Raw genomic sequence first — 17,082 nt, forward strand, 5'->3', positions numbered from 1 at the left:
GAGAGTGGAGAGAAGAGGGGCAACATAGCAGTATGGGATTAAGAGGTATAAACTACTATATATAAAATAGATAAGCCACAAGAATACATCGCACAGTCGGAAATTACAGCTGTAATTTTACAATAACTTTAAATGGAATATAATCTATGAAAATACCAAGTCACTATGCTGTACCCATATTTTGATTTTAAAAGTTAAATAAACTACATCCAGGAAAAAAAATTCTCCCTAAGAGTAGGTATACTGCCTTGAAGATCAGATATAAAGACTAATATTAACAGCTAATGGATCAGAGACCTATTAATATAACTTTTGTCACTTGAACATTATTGACCAGAGTGTGTCAATATTCACTTACATAACACATCACTAGCACAGGCGTTAGTTCCTGCAAAACCCCTAGTCAATCATGTATTAAGGATGAAAGACAGAAAGCAGCTGTAGCTAATACACTAACACACTGTAGCTAATACAATGGTGGCACTGTTCAGCGCTGAGTTCTCATTAAATTTCCGATAGGCCAATTAGACTTCATAAAACAATTCTCTCAGGGCCAGTATATTTTTAATTGCTCATCTGCCCAAGCAAGAAAAACCCTGCTCAAGGCTTCAGGTGCCAACCTTTCCTGGGCATGCAAGTCTGCCATCTTCTACCAGCCTCTGGGCAGCTCTTCTCTAGGTGACGCTTCCCAGATCGCTTGCTCAGCAGCACCACCTCTTCCACTGACCAAACTAGATTCAGTGAATGGCTGGTGAAACTAGAGAAACTTCTTTTTTTTCCCAAAAGTCCTCTCTTACATTTTTAGTCTGCCTTATACAATGGGAAAGAAAATAAAGTGATCTGGGTACAATCCGGATCTCACAGGAAAAAAAAAAAAAACACGTGGCCCATGAAGATCATCTGAGATTCAATTCATGTCATGTCAGGAGATCACTCTGGCTGAACCCATCAGATAAATGGCCAGAACTGGCAAGCACCACACACACACACACACACACACACACACACACACACACACACACACACTTACACTTGCTCATGCTCAAACATGCTCATCTGCATCTTCTTATATAAACAACATACCCTGTCCTTAACAATCCTCAGGCCATTTTAAGCTAAGAATTCTGGAGTAGCCACATATTCCAGAGGAATTTTGGTTAGCCTACTAAGAAAAAAAGAGTAACAACTTTTTTTTCCCTTTGCTAAATTACTCGGTATGTGCAACTACTGTTAAACTGTAAGTACTGTTGAATATACAATTTGTATTTACTATAAACTATTGCATTTTCTTATTCTGTGCTCCCCACAAACAAAAAACTATCAAAAAGCAAAAAAAAAAAAAAAAAAAAAGGCAAACATAAAACCAACTAATTGTTTTGTTTCCTCCACGAAGTTAAAGGTTTACTAAAATGTCAAAGCAGTTGAAATATATGCTCTTTGCAGACTCTCTAGGTCAAAAATGTAATTTGAGTTCTAGTCTTTTAGCCAGGCATACATTTTCTTTAGAGTTCCTTTGCCATACTTTTCATTTCACAAGTCTTTTAAATTCCTCAAGCCTAGCCTTGTAGAGTGAAAGTCATCTTAATGAAGAAAGTAGAGATTAAACTACCATGACTTTGGAATGGCACAGGATCTCAGCTGTAAATCTTTGGCTGAGAACCAGGGTCTAAAACCAGCCATGGGAAAAGCTGCTGACATGGAGGCTGTGATTCCCTCCATGTTCGACTTGCATAATGTTGACATTATAACACCAGAGAGACCCCAAAATATTTCAAACAATTGTGACTTCTTTTCTATAAATATTTTAAAATTGTTTTAGGAGATAAAATAACATTTTACCCTTCTTGTTTTCTTTAGTTACTCTGGTTGCCCTCTGCAGCTCACTACTGGGGATTTATTTTTGGCTCGAAGGTCAGGGAGGACATTTTAAGGCACTACTTCTGTTGCTAAACTGTGTTTTCCAACATGAGTTGCCTGGGAAGTAGGGGAGCTGGCTGCTCTTAAAGCCACACGTGACTGTAGAATCACAGAATAGGAGAAACATGATCCTTTCCATTGTTGAAGCTCAGGCAAGAAAAAAATATCAAGTATTCAAGATGATATTTTAAAAAGTCTCCCACTTTGTTATAAGCATGGTTTTCTTTCAGGACAGAAAAATCCTTTTCATTCCCTTTCATTACTCGCCTATTCCAGTTATTACTGTTTGAGTCCTAAGTTTGAATATATGACAACTTTTCCAATAGGAAGAGAGTATAAAGAAGAAGGGAGAATTACAGAGATGGCCAAGGAAATTAGTGACATCTGAGCACATCATTCAACTACTTCAGCTGTTTCTTCCTTCTAACTTAGCCAAATGGTCACCATCCAGTGAGTGAGAGGTGAACTTTATTTGAGATCTGAAATTTCCACTCTCAGAGAATATGATTAAGAGGCCTTAAATCTGAGCTCTGGAAACAGGCTTTGGTAACCCTAGTCACAGATGAGCTGAGTGATCAGTTGGTGAATAACCCTTCAGTGCAATTTCAATCTTTCTCCCAGAGCCTGAGACTAAGAGACCTGGCATGCCTTCACCAGAAATGTCCTCAGCATGATTTGCAGCATTTATTTTTGATGAAGAAGCAGCAGCTGTCAAAGCTGACTACTGTGTTCCTCCTAAAACATCCCCAGAGATGTCCTCCTAGTTTGCAATTTTAAACCTACCACAGGTTTTCTATTTACCACTACTTAAAACTTACCTCTTTTAATTACCTCACCCAAAGAACTTAGATTTCACAAGTAAAGTTCAGTGTGGTTTCAAAATACTGCAAATGGGAATGGAAAAGCAGAACTCACCTTCACTCCCAGAAAAAGCATCACTGGAGCCTGCCACTGCCAAGGTCAACAGCAGCTGCCAGAGATCCATACCTGTAGGACCTGCAATCATACAAAGAAAAATAAAATTAAGCTGAGCAATTAAAAGTAGACCATGTTCATCAAAAGTTGTTTAAATACTGGCTGAATCAGGAATGAGTTGACACGCACATCAGCTCTAGAAGGAATCTTCCTAAGTCTTTCGCTGCCCTACAGTCTCACGTCGCCACACTTTTCATGAGAACAAACACCAGGGTGTGATACATTCTACTTCCAGTGGGTGCTCGCCTTGAGAAAGAACATGGACACTAGATTTCCACATTCTTGCCAACAGCCAAAGAATGACCTCACAACAAATGACCCCCACACGTTGCTTTCATGACAGCGCCAGCATGGTTCACTTTAATTTGACCTGCAAATAGGAACTCCTCAGCTGTATCGCTAAGCAAGGGACCTTGGGCTGGACAGGCCAAAAAAGGAAAAACAAAACAACCCATTTCAGGCATAGTAAAACTTCTCCAACGTGTCTCCCAGTGAACAAAAGAGCTCAATGAACACTCAAAACACTGTGCTAATGAGCCATAGGAAGGAGGCTTAACTAGAAGGCTGCAGAGAGGTGGGAAGTGGAAAGGAAAAAAACACCAGTGCTTCCTAGGTGGCCTCCCCTGGGACACCTGGTGTCCTTGTGGGTTTTAGCTGCAGAAGGAATGAGGCCTCTGAAAAGCCCAGGAATGTGAGCACCTCAGATTCTAGGAAGGGTCAGTTTGCGGGCTAGCCATTTGGAATCCCAAGCTTGGCCACACCTTGGACCCTTCAGTGTGATGAATGGGGGAACAGGTCAACATGCCTCAGCCAGCACACACTTTACCTGGAGGAAATGAAATTTCTTTGTAATAAATAAACCAGATGTCCACCTCCTTGATCTCTAAAGAGACAAGTTTAGGCTGGCTTAAAATGAACTCGGCAGACTGCCCTTTTGGAGAGCTGTTGCTACATTTGACGACTAATGCCAACTACTTTAAATCTTAGCTGCAATATTTCCATAAAATTATAGCTCTTTACAAGTTATTCAGGCAGATCTGATCATCCTTCTATTACCCCTAATCAAACTGAAATGATGAACACAGATGATTGTTTTCATGGGTAATGGAAGGCTTTGAGCCAGGTAATGGCTATGTAATTCTGAATAGGTATTAAACATCTAATGCTCTACATTTTCATTTCTAGACAGTGGATGATACAACATTTAAAAAATTCTGTATCATTTTTTTACGTTCTTAAAAAATTCTAAGAAAACATCTCTAGGTGAACAGAATCTCTCTCGTGTTCCCACGTGCATGAGAACAGCTCTCATACAGTGCCCCAAGGGTCATTCATAGGATTGAGTGTGACATCATAGAGGAACACACTTTACCAACAGTGAGAGTTCACACTAATGTGAGTTGGGGTCATTATGACACCTGTGTTTTAAATTCTTAACCTGGAAGGCTCGGGGCTAATGGCTTTGCGTCATCCACATCTACTTTCACTGAGCCTCTCTCCCAAGATCCTTTACTCCTAGATGAAGAGGCCATTATATTCATAATTTGAGGTCTCCAGCAGAAATGTTAGTTTGGCCAAGAAGTTCGTTCGGGTTTTCCCATAATATCTTATGGGAACACATAAAGAGGCGAAAAACAAACATGTTATAGGTTGAAAATGTTACCCTCTTGATAGCTGGGTACTTCCTTTAAAATTTTATTTCAAAAGTCTTTAAGGAAGAAAAGCTCTGGGGAACTGGACTCTACCTAGTGCTAGGTTCACTCACCGCGCGTTACCACACTGTGTCAGGTAAAGAAGCCTCCCCTGGCACTTGCTCTCTTACTCCTAACAGTGAATCCCATTTTGAGGCAGCACTGTATGCCTCACGACTGAACAAGGATATGAACAGGTTTGCATTTCTCAGAAGGATGCGGCCCTGGTTTGGAAGTCACCTCTCCACGCTTCTCAAAGAGTCTTGTCAGATGCTAGAGACAAGTGAATTTTGCTTCAAATGAAATATAGTTGGCCTCCACCCATCCCCAAAACTTTTGAAAGCTGCTGCCTACAAATGAACTTCACTTCCCCCAAGTAAGGAACTGATGATCACAGTTCCTTTAGGAGCCAAGTCCATCTCCAACAGGCCACATTCTATCTCACGAAACAAATTGGAATCCACAAAGCAAAATGAACGAGAAACTTGTTGGCACACTCGCACAGCAGAAAAGGAGGTTATTTAGAACAGCCATCCTCCCATATGGAGGCATTCACTGTCATAGAGAGCAGAGCATAGGGACCCCTCAACTCTAGGGCTCTAACAAGGGGTGGGAGCAGAGAAGAAGATAAAGCGATGTGGCTGGATTCCAGGAAGGCCTAAGTGTTTCCCTAGAGACTAATGCTCCCCTTCCACTGTTGCTGGCTCAGTGGGGATGACTGCAAAAGCGGTCCCCTTGTGCTCTCCCCTCCTTCGCAGTCCCCTAGTGAACTCTCTCTAATGCCTTCACATGAACAGAGTGTTAGTTGGCCTGGGATGATTCATCTGTAAGCGTCCCCCTTCAACCATGCAGAGCTCGGCATGGCAGCTTCTAGATAAGAGAATTCTCTTTCATTAGGTCCTAGAGGAGATAAAATGTCACTGGAAGAGGAGAGAGTGCCAAAACACAAAGTTTGGTACTTTAATCTATCAGTGATGTGCCAGATGTGAGCAGGAGTAAATCCTTTATTTCCCTTTCCTAATATAATAATCTAACTAGAGGCAGGCCTTGTTCGGAGGCATCTATTAAACTGTACCTTCGTCTATAGGGTTTTTTAAGTTTGCAATATTTTCCTAGGGAAAATCCTTCTCTACATTTCTAATGATATTTATGCATTCTTTGGCTACAGCCACAAGGGATGATTTCCACTGGGGTGGGGGAAGAAGGAGCTGCTGTTCCTGCATCAGGGAACTCACACCATTTATTTGGAGCTCAGTGCACCTGAGGCATTTTGCCTGTTCCCCCTTCCTCGAGGGAGAGCCAGTTGAAAAGCCCTGTGATCCAGCTGGCATGAGTTTTAATTCTGTAAACTGCCTAGCAGAGGAGGCCTCCAAATCACAGTGCGGCCAATGATACAGTTTTGTTCCTTGGCTATAAAACAGTCCATAAACACACAAGAAGAGATCGAGATTAAATACAATATTTTTTCCCAATATGTTATAACCAACTCCAGGCAAAGGAAGCCATTGGTTCAACTCCCTTTCACTTAAAATTAGCAAGTATTTGTTGAATCACCAGTACCTGCTAGCATTATTCAAGGCATAATAGAAAATATAAAAGCAATCAAAATCATTGAGAAATCACTATTGGATTTCAGAGATATCCACACAGAAATGATGAGCAGCCCGTCAATTTAAAGTGAAGATAAGACTACTTTGCAAAGAATCCCCATGTCATCTTTATTAAAAGTAACAGTAAAAAAGCTATAGAGCCATACAGGAAAAAATGTCCTCATATCTGGTTAGTAATTTACCAGAGATATAATGAACCACTACTCAAAACCACCAACACCCTCTGATTTGCATCATGTATTTAAAAGGAAAACAGTCAAAAAGCATCCTTAGAAGTATGATGTTAACATTTTAATAAATGGGAGGAGTAAAATAACAGACTTGGGAGCTTGTAGTCCTGTCAAAGCCATGTTAGGAAGACTATCAAAAGAGTGGCTTGAATTGGGCAGAAATAAGTTTCCCCAAATTTCTGTTTTACTGATCTAGTGATTCTGCTCTGCAAGAAGTGAAAGAAAGAAAGTGAAGTGGCTCAGTCGTGTCCAACTCTTTGCGACTGCACGGACTGTAGCCTGTCAGGCTCCTCTGCCCATGGAATTTTGCAGGCAAGAATACTGGAGTGGGTTGCCATTTTCTTCTCCAGGGGATCTTCCCAACCCAGGGATCGAACCTGGATCTCCCGCACTACAGGCAGACTCTTTACCATCTGACCCACCAGGGAGGCCCTGGAAAAAGTGAGGGTTGATTTAAAAAACCCCAACAGAAGCAGAATTGATTATACTGCAAAACCAAGACTCCAGGTAGATAACCTAATAAATGTGTACTTTCTGATGCTAGTGTTGATTACTAATGAAGTATTGCAAAACTGAATCTCATTGATTTCTGGTGAAGCTTTTCTAAGAACTCAGCACTGAAAAAGGAAGAGGTTCATTCAAAACGGTATTTGAAATAATCTATTCTAATTAGCTTCAGGCATTTATTTGAACAGTTTGCACCTAGAATTCTTGTTATTATCTACTTTTTGGTGATGGTCATTTGAAAATCTGTCAGACACAAAATGCCTTAGGTCAATTTATCTCCTTCCTATCAGTGAGGGAGAAAAAATGCACAGACATTATTGATATAACTACTCTTGCTGAAATTTCTCCCTTCAGGGATCTGGTAGGGAATACAAGATGGGAAAGTAATTTAAATAGATATGGTGTGGGAGGAAAAATCCTCTGGAAGTGGTATATATAGTAGGTCTCCATTTTTATTAAAAAAATGTAGAGCATATATGGTGGGTATTAACACTTGTGCTAATTTAGTTACTACCAGTCAACCACTGAATATTTCAAATGTGGCTAACACAACTGAAGAATTAAATAAGCTTATACTTAATTTTGATTAAATATTTCAATTAAATATTAAGTATATATTCAGAACATGTTGGGTATGTAAACCTTTTTTAACAGTACATTTTATAAGATTTAAGTACAGATCAAGTATATTTCAGATAAAAAGTTAGCATCTAAATTGAGATGTACTCTAAGTGTAAAATATATATGGACTTTGAAGGTTTGGTACAAAAGAATACAAAATATTTCAATAATGGTTATGTTGATTACATGTTAAAATCATATTTTTAGACTGTTGAATAAAATATTAAAACTACTGTCCCCCATTTAAAATAATTTAACTATTGAGAATTAGTTAAATTACATATGTGGCTTGAATTATATTTTATATTCCTATTTGACAATATTGATATACACACTTTATGGCCTGCATGTCTGTACCTGCATTCAGAAACGTTAGCCTGTTACAGGAGCATATCTGCTTTCATAACAAAAACAATACACAAAATAAAATTGTATGTTTATAGTGACATATGAAATCATAATGGTTAAATCTTTAGAGGTCGTCCCAAATGCAGAATGATGGGGACAAAAGATTTACTGAAGACTTAGGTATGATTATATTTATGGGAGCTTTTTAGCGTGCCCACTGTGCCTTTGTTTACCTTTAGAAGTATGATAATTCACAGTGTACCTCTGAGTCATAGTCTGCTGCTGCTGCTGCTAAGCTGCCTCAGTCATGTCCGACTCTGTGTGACCCCACAGATGGAAGCCCACCAGGCTCCCCTGTCCTTGGGATTATCCAGGCAAGAACACTGGAGTGGGTTGCCATTTCCTTCTCCAGTGCATGAAAGTGAAAAGTGAAGGTGAAGTCGCTCAGTCATGTCCGACTCTTAGCGACCCCGTGGACTGCAGCCCACCAGGCTCCTCCGTCCATGGGATTTTCCAGGCAAGAGTGCTGGAGTGGGGTGCCATCGCCTTCTCCGGAGTCATAGTCAGTGGTGTACTAATATCTAACAATTGTCTCTCTGGAGTAATAACTTTAAAAGGGCCACAGTTTGTAGCATTTGCCAATCTCTGTGGTATAAATACCTCCACTAAGGCTGATTTTAAGCTACCAAGTCACTTAACTTGGATTCACTGAATCACTGACATCACTAAATGTAGATTCCCAAGTTGGTATAAGCTGGGCCCAGCACACCACCAGCTGGGAAAGCAGGTGATGCTCTCTGGACTCCAGGTGAGGCAATAGGGACAAAGGTTAAACAATCTGCTGACATGGCACAGGCAGGGGACAGTGCTGCTGAGTGAGCCCTGGACACTCGGGTTCATCTGATGCCACCTGTTCCATGTCAGATGGCCGTATGTCATTAATAATCACTGATACTTTTCCAGGGCTATAGAAATTACTATCTAACTATCATAGATGCTATCCTTGCCCTTCAACTACAAAGGGTGAGCTTAGGGCTTCAGTGCACAAGTTCTGGAATCAGGTTCAAATCCTTGCTTTACCAAACCTCAGTTTACTCTGTGTGTATCAACACTTGCTATTTATTACACTTTCTGATACTAGTGATTAAGCAGACCATTTTATGTTTCCATGGGGTTGGGAGAGGGGCCCTCATTGTAGGTCCTGGAATGGAAGCCTAGGGATGTGGTAATGCCATCAGCACAATAGGTGAGACTCCCCTCTTCAATCAAGCACTTAAATCACACGAGTGTCCAGGGAAGGGGAAGGATCATCATCATGTAACGTGTGCATCTCCTAGGATAAGCAGGAATGAATGCTGCTCACTTCTGCTTAGGTGTGCAGGCAAACTGCACACCTACATGGAGGTGGGAGAAGTAATCAGAATAAAAAGTGTGGGAATCCAGAGATTGATTTCCCTCTTAATCACAATCTCACCTACTGTAAGAATATTTTATGTTGCTGTTTACTGGATCCAGATCATCTGTTTCATGAGTTATGGATTTTTACAGCTGAAAACTGGGTAGATTAATTCTAACAATAAGATGCTTGGTTTAAAGCCAGGAATCTTCCTGTGAGAACACAGAGAAGGCAACTGGGTTACAGGAACCTGGGCTTCCACCCTTTTCTTTCTGGAGGAGTGAAAGAATAAGGGCCATTTCAAGACCAAATACTTGGTGCTTCCCCTTTCCTGGTAAGCATGGGCATTCTGTTGGGAGTGGACCTTTCTTGGCGCATGGGACATCCTGCTTGAATTCAGCAGGACCCAGTGGCACTTTGCAACCCCTCAACACAATAGCTAGACCGATGGATAACCTTCAAACTCCCCCAGCCTGATACACTTGGTGCATTCACTGGGCACGAGGCAGGTGTAACTCTTACATGGAAGAGAAAATCAGTCACATAGGTGGGTGCTTATTTGAACAGTATGTTCCATTTCTTTGTATATCTTACAGTATTGCACCTACAAAGTCATTTTTTTTCCTAAACAGAATTTGAGAAAGCAAACCTCTTACTGGATTTCTGGTTTCTCTCTTTCCATGAGTGGCTCCCCCCAACCCCCCAAAATCTAATTTTTATTACTGTGACACATCACATAGAACATGGAGAATGTACTTTTAAAGTTGAAGATGCTGAAGTTTCTTCCAAGACTCTCAGATGGAAATACAGGCTTTGTTTTACCTAATTTATTGGAAATAGATAAGCTGTTGAAGATCTCATAGGATGAAGTCTTCAAATAACAAAAAAGATTATATCTTCATGAGATATAATTTGACAATGATTTCAACCATAACTCAGAGTATTCAAGGAGTTACTCACATACCTGGATCACATATAGAGCAAACGTTGGAAGAAACTCTTTTTTCCTTTTATCAAGTCCAAAATAGTGAAGCTGTTGTTTCAGGGTAAACAAGTTGGGAAACCAAGAGTGAGGCAATATGCTCTCCTGGGAAATACATGGCTAGAAAAGGAGTCAGCAATCCTGTGCCCTGGACGCAGCCCTACATTGCCCGATGTGATGGCTCAGGCAGTAAGTTCATCACTGTGGGGCCTGTCTCCTCACCTACACGCCATACCAGGCTTCTGTGATGCACCAAACCCCTTGCTGTGCAATGTAATAAACAGCTGTCAAGTACAGAGGGTTCCTCCTGTCCTGAAGTTGCCAGGCTCCTTGTCTTTCTCGTCCTTCAGCTGTGAGCAACCTGGAGGCCACAGCTGTGTGTCACTCACACTTTTATCCCCAACAACTAGCCCCAGACCCCACAGAGTAGTTGCCCCTCCCAAAATCTGCCAGTGAATAAATGTGCCAAGTGCCTTATTATTTCATTAATTCCTTGCAAAAGATCCTCTTTTTTAAAAATTTTTATTTTTACTTTATTTTACTTTACAATACTGTATTGGTTTTGCCAAGTATTCTGTCTGAGGTTGTGGCGTCTTGCTTTGAGAAGTGAAGGGAATCCCACAACCTCAGACAGAATACTTCCTGGTATGGATTGGAACCTTCTCCAAGGCCTGCCATGCTTCTTTGAAAATGCTAAGCCAGGCCAACTAAACACACAAGTAGGGTACCAGTGAGGCAGGCCATAGTTCAGAGAGCAAGAGAAAGAGAGGAAGGTCCAGGTTAAAATCATGGACAGGGACAGACATTATAGTATTTCCAGTACCGAGGGCTGGTCAAGGACGGTGATAATTCATAAGTGCTGACGTAGTTTCTTTAGGAGAAGGATATTCGTCTCTGTATCTCAGAGATTCCAAGAGCACCTGGTCTACTTTTAGGTATTACTTAAGAGCTATGCGGTGTGCCCTTTCCATGACATGAGGGCATCACCCGCCTCTTTGGAGCCTATATTATAAATAGAAAGAAGTCTATTTGGCCAGACTGACTGGCTGCCAGATAGATGGCAAACACAGGGCAGATCAATGTCACATCTCATCGCCAGGAAATTTACAATACACCATTTCACTCTTCAGATCATGGAAGGTGTAATAGCTTGATGTGGACCATCCATTGTTAATAGCTTTAGTAGAAAATGCTCTCCAAAGAAAATGCAACTTGTTACCGAAATATAATGCCAGCCACAAATGCCTGCTGTTTGTATAATTTTAAATTTCCTAGTAACCACATTAAGAGTAAGACATAGATAAATTTTAATTATATATCCTAATTAACCCAATATATCCAAAATATCATCACTTCATCATGTAGTAAATAGGAAAAGTATTGAGATATTTTATGTACTTTTCTTTTCCCATACTGAGTCTTTGAATCTGGTGTGTATTTCACTCTCACAGCACATGGCAACCGGCACCAGTCACATTAAAAGTGTTTAAGAGCTGCAGGCAGTGAGTGGCCACTGCACTGGATGGTGCAGTTCCGAGACTCTGAGACTGGGGAGGTCTATCTGCCCAGCCCCTGGCTACTGCAGGATGTATCTGTGTAGACCAAACTGCTGACAAGGGACTTTTAAACATATTGGCAAGGTCTAATAATTTCTTGAGGTCCTAGAAAGAGTTTTTCTATTGAAGCGAGAAGCAGGCTTTTATAGACCGTAACACTCATTTTGCATATAATTACTGAGCACTGAACTCTACAAATAATTAAACCGTAAGGCCAGAAACAGATCTGTCACTAGGTATGGAACTTTAAGTAAATAATTTCACACCCTTAGCCTCTTTATTTCCAAAAGAGTATGTTGGAGCATAGCAATAGTTCTTAGCCTTGATTGTATATTAGACCTTACAAACAAATGCCCTGGCTTTACCATAGTACCAAACGTAAATGGGAAATCTGGCTTCCCAGGTGGCACAGTAGTAAAAGAATCCACCTGCCAATGCAGGAGATGCAGGAGACGTGGGTTTGATACCTGATGGGCGAGATTCCCTGGAGTAGGAAATGGCAACCCACTTCAGTAATTTTGCCTGAAAAATTCCATGAACAGGGGAGTCTGGTGGGCTACAGTCCATAGGGTTGCAAAGAATCAGATACAACTGAGCACGCATGAGCAAACTGAAAATCAATGACCTATTGCAAGTCAAACGTGCTATGATTTTGAAGTCTGTGAAAATAGAGTCCAGCTGTTCCAAGCAGCCTCTATGGGTGCTGCTTGAGGGGTGAGGGGGAGGGTGAGGGGGAGTGTAAAACATCATTCTCCCCGATTCAGCTGACCAATAAACATATTTTTAAACAATAACACAGAACCCTATAAGCCAAGGGGTTTAAATGCTGAAATATGAAAAGTAGGATCAGAAAATATTAACCAATGAAACTGCAAAAGAAAGAATAGGTGTAAACAGATGAGACCAGTCATCCACAGATATTTGATCACTCCAATAATGATATAACATGATTTTAAAGTGTTGCTGATGAGACTGGATAGGCAGAATGCTAAAGAGTTTCCCCAGTCCCCCAAAGACAATCATATCTGGTTATTCTACTATTAATCGAGGTACTGCACTGGTGAGACTTCACAGATGTTATTAAGGTTACAAATCAACTGACTTTAAAATAGGGAGACTATTCTGGATTGTCTGGGTGATTTACATTTAATCACATTAGTCTGTAAGACCAGGAGAGGAAGTTAACCAGTGAGATGTGGCAGAAGGGGAAGTCAGAGAGGTTAGAACTTGAGAGGGACTTGCCCTGCATTACTAGAGGGGCCATACAGCATGAGGTGCAATGCAGGCAGCCTCGAGGAGCAAAAATGGTCTCCTAGCTGACGATCAGCAAGGAAATGGGGACGACAGTTCTGCAACGGCCACGAACTGAATTTGGTCAATAACATGAATGAAGTTGGAAGCAAATTCATGCCTAGGACATCCCAAAGGTAATGCAGCCCTAATGACAGCTGATTTCAGCCTTGTGAACTCTGAGCAGAGAATCCAGTTGCACCAGCCTGTGTCCAGACTTCTCACTTACAGAACTGTGAGCTAACAAATGGGTTTTTATAAAGTCACTCAATTTATGGTAATTTGTTTTAGAAGCAATAGAAAACAAACACGGTCTTTAAAAGTCTATTTTAGAGCCTGAGGTTGACATCCTAAACATTAGTCAGGAAGACAACTATCAAGCCGTGACAGAAACACAGCCAGAAGGAGAGGAGATTTTTACAAGAGCACAGAATTTTGGAGGCAGAAGGAGCTCTAGAGATAATCCAGTCTAATCAATTAATAATTGATGAAGAGCCCTGAAAAAAATTAGTAAATAATTTATGGTTTTGTCTCGCCCAACTATTCAGGACCAACAAGAATTTCCTAATACAGAGACAGGTACAAGAATCTTCCTTTCAGAGCCTGCTGATGCTCTCTCTCTCGAGGCCACTCAGTCCTCTCCATTCTAACTCTACAATTGCCAAATGACCTGCCAATTCTTGTCTTGTTTTCTGGATTCTCTCTGGAAAATTAATACAATAACAAGCTGAAATGAAATTGCTTCACAGCTGACATGGAAAACAAACAAATGTATTGGCATTCATCTCATGAGGCTGGCCAGTGTAAGCTGGGCATCTAGAATCTAATCATCTCTGGGTCAGTTGATGCAATTCATTGTTTGAACACATCAATCTAGACATGAGTTGATTAGTTGATTCCAGAGAAAGCCTGAGAGATCCCATCTAAATTAGTTTGCTGGCCTTGCTTTTCATTTTAACCTCATGTCAGACAGGAAATTAAAACACTGTCAATGAAAAGACAAATAAAAATCAAGGTCAAACTCTATGAAAGAATAGAGTTGGGAGAAGATAAGGACAAGGTGCATGTATTTATGGAGGAAAAGGTCTTGTGGAAGGGAGGACAGGCTATCTTTGTAAAATGTCCTTGTAAATCTAACATCTTGGCTCAGGAGAGCTTGTTTTCAGGACCCCTGAATGGAATGTTCATTTTCCAGGAGCCTTATTTTTACCACCCCATGGGACCACCACAGCATGAGTCAGGAAACTTAACTCAATGATCTGGTCATGTCTCTCCTAAATCAGTTGGCTAGTGAATGAAGCTGGAACAAGAGGGCTGAGCCAAAGTCTGAATGGCTATTAATTCAAGAAGACTATCCTCCTATCAAGAAGTCAAAGGAACAGACACTAAAACACTTTTCATCGCAATCTGTTTGAGAGAAATCAGTTATTTCACATCTTGGAGAGCAGTAATAAAACATTCATCTTCCCATCAAACTGAAAAGTGATTCAAATGAATTTTTCACTTTCAATCACTTGTGATCATCTTATCAGTCAAAACTTTACTTCCAAATGGGGAAGAAAAGCTACAGGGAATCCCACTGTGGCAGTTTACACAGCTGCTGCTGCTGCTGCAAGTTGCTTCAGTCGTGTCTGACTGTGCGACCCCAGAGATGGCAGCCCACCAGGCTCCCCCATCCCTGAGATTCTCCAGGCAAGAACACTGGAGTGGGTTGCTATTTCCTTCTCCAATGCATGGGAGTGAAAAGTGAAAGTGAAGTTGCTCAGTTGTGCCCGCCTCTTAGTGACCTCATGGACTGCAGTCTACAAGGCTCCTCCGTCCATTGGGTTTTCCAGGCAAGAGTGCTGGAGAGGGTTGCCATTGCCTTCTCCGAGTTTACACAGAGCATCATGTAAATGTTGAACCAGAGGGCAGGTGCCCTAGACAAAGGGAAATAGTCACGGGGACGCCCATAAGCCTCTGAAATCAGTCCTGTCCAAACTGAATGAACTCAGCATCTCCTACCCACCCCCAGCTTCCCACCTAACAAGAAACAGCTTCATCTCATACATTTTCTAACTTGCTTAATGAAGTTATGGCTTCCACATTAGCTGAATGATCAAGAGAGAACTTGGTTACTCCATATACACCACGTGTAACTTGTCACCATAAGGGGGTGATTCTACCTCAGAATTCTCTCTGGCAGGTAGCGCCTCCTCCCTCAAGGCCTGCCACACTTCTTTAGACTTAAAACAGCTGCTGTCACGGTCTCTCTTCCTTTACCTTCAAGGCTGCTGCTGGACAAACCCAAAATTTACCTATTCTTCAAAATCATGCTCCAATAGCCCTATCTGCATGAAGCCTTCCACACTGTCCTGAGACTTAACCTTTCATCCCTCTACTATAAAATGTGCCCTGACACAGAAGTCACGAGGTAACAAACCCGTGTGTGGAATGAATGAGTTCTCAGTGCCTGTGTTGTTATAAATTTCCTCAGGGCAAGATGCCATAGAAGGCGATGGCACCCCACTCTAGTACTCTTGCCTGGAAAATCCCATGGACGGAGGAGCCTGGTAGGCTGCAGTCCATGGGGTCGCTAAGAATTGGACACGACTGAAGTGACTTAGCAGCAGCAGCAGGGCAAGACACAGACTTTCCCCTCGTCTATTTATCACTCTGCTATAGGAGTTAGTTTGGGTGAAAGAGAGCAGAGGGTACTTTGGAGGTTAGGGGATGGGCCTAGGGCTGATCTTTGGGCAGCCAGAATATCACCTGAGGATGCTGGATATAAGTGCAAGAGAATTTCACAAAGGCACAGAAGGTCATAGTTACTCAAAATTCTGCCCAACATAGACCTGAATGGCTGGCTGCTTATGCCAGAGGAAAGGCTTCACTGCTCCTCTGGAAGGAGGCAGACCTCACAGGTCAGTCTTCCCCATCAGTGTGTTACCTTAGTACCCTCAGAATTCACAGCCAATCTCCTCTCTACTTTTACAGGAGGGACAAGCAGAAAAAGTCAAGAGAAAAAGAAGGAAGTCGGGTGCAGGGGGCTTCCTGCTCCCCTTTTACCACTGGCACAGGATAGAGCACAAATCACAATTCCTTTTTTTTTTTGGAAATTATTTCCCATGCTCACTAGATTATATTCTTTAAACTACAACTTCATTTAAGGAAATGGGTTTACTAGTTTCTCTAGAAAAAAAAAATGTCTGGAAGCCTAGCATTAGTGATGGTGGGGGTTAGGAAGACGACTGGGGAGATGGTATCACAATTAGAGAGCTTAGGGGCTGAATGAGGCCCTAAGGACCATGCTACTGTAAAGGTCTCACTTCAAAGATGAAGTAAGCAAAGCCCAAAGGGATTAAGTGACGAGTACAAGACCTCACTGCTGTTCAGAGCCGAGCTGGGAGCAGCACCCAGGCCTCTCGCCCCCAGTCCAGTGGGCTTTTCAGTACTTCACTTTGTCTTCAATATGTTGCTCTATTTTCAAGGAGCAAAAAGTCAGTTTACCCTCAGGCTCACATGTGCTATCACATATAATATCATGAATCATTATGTATTCAGCACAAATAAATCCTAACAAGTGTGGAGGTGAGATGAGCCAAGCTCTCCTGGCCTTTCCCAGCTCCACAGTGAGCTGTCCTAGCCACTTTCTGTGAGTTAAGACAAGAGCCCTGGAACAACCCAGAAATGAAATCTACTCACAGCCAGCCCTCAGGACTGGAGCAAACTGAGCCTGAAGTTCCGAGAATAATCTTGATCAGCACTTTGCAAAAATCTATTCTCCACACTGACACCACACAGCTCTCCTTCCAAGTGCAGCTCGGCAGCCTGGTTTACTTTATCTAGTAACAGTGATAAACCCTTAGCAAGGTCCTTCCAAGCCTGTGTGATCTCACCTGGACTCCTATCTTCCCATGTCCATCTTCCACCCCTTGCCCAAATCTCCCTCTTACGGAGGAACCTTCTCAGAAGGCTCC

General features: G+C 41.7%; 1 protein-coding gene across 4 annotated transcripts in view; it reads right to left on the reverse strand.

Moving 5' to 3' along the window:
- Window positions 1-17,082, reverse strand: part of GHR (growth hormone receptor) — a 293,752-nt gene that overhangs the window by 158,899 nt on the left and 117,771 nt on the right. For 3 of the 4 annotated variants that reach the window (XM_052659050.1, XM_052659051.1, XM_052659048.1), the window contains exon 2: window positions 2,833-2,913. In XM_052659050.1, coding sequence (XP_052515010.1) covers window positions 2,833-2,902 — 70 coding nt within the window. In that variant the 5' untranslated portion in view covers window positions 2,903-2,913. Of the gene's footprint in view, window positions 1-2,832; window positions 2,924-17,082 lie in introns of those variants that run through there. The other variant, XM_052659049.1, reaches the window with a different exon arrangement.

This window comes from Budorcas taxicolor, chromosome 20, assembly GCF_023091745.1.
Source record: "Budorcas taxicolor isolate Tak-1 chromosome 20, Takin1.1, whole genome shotgun sequence".
Taxonomy (NCBI): domain Eukaryota; kingdom Metazoa; phylum Chordata; class Mammalia; order Artiodactyla; family Bovidae; genus Budorcas; species Budorcas taxicolor.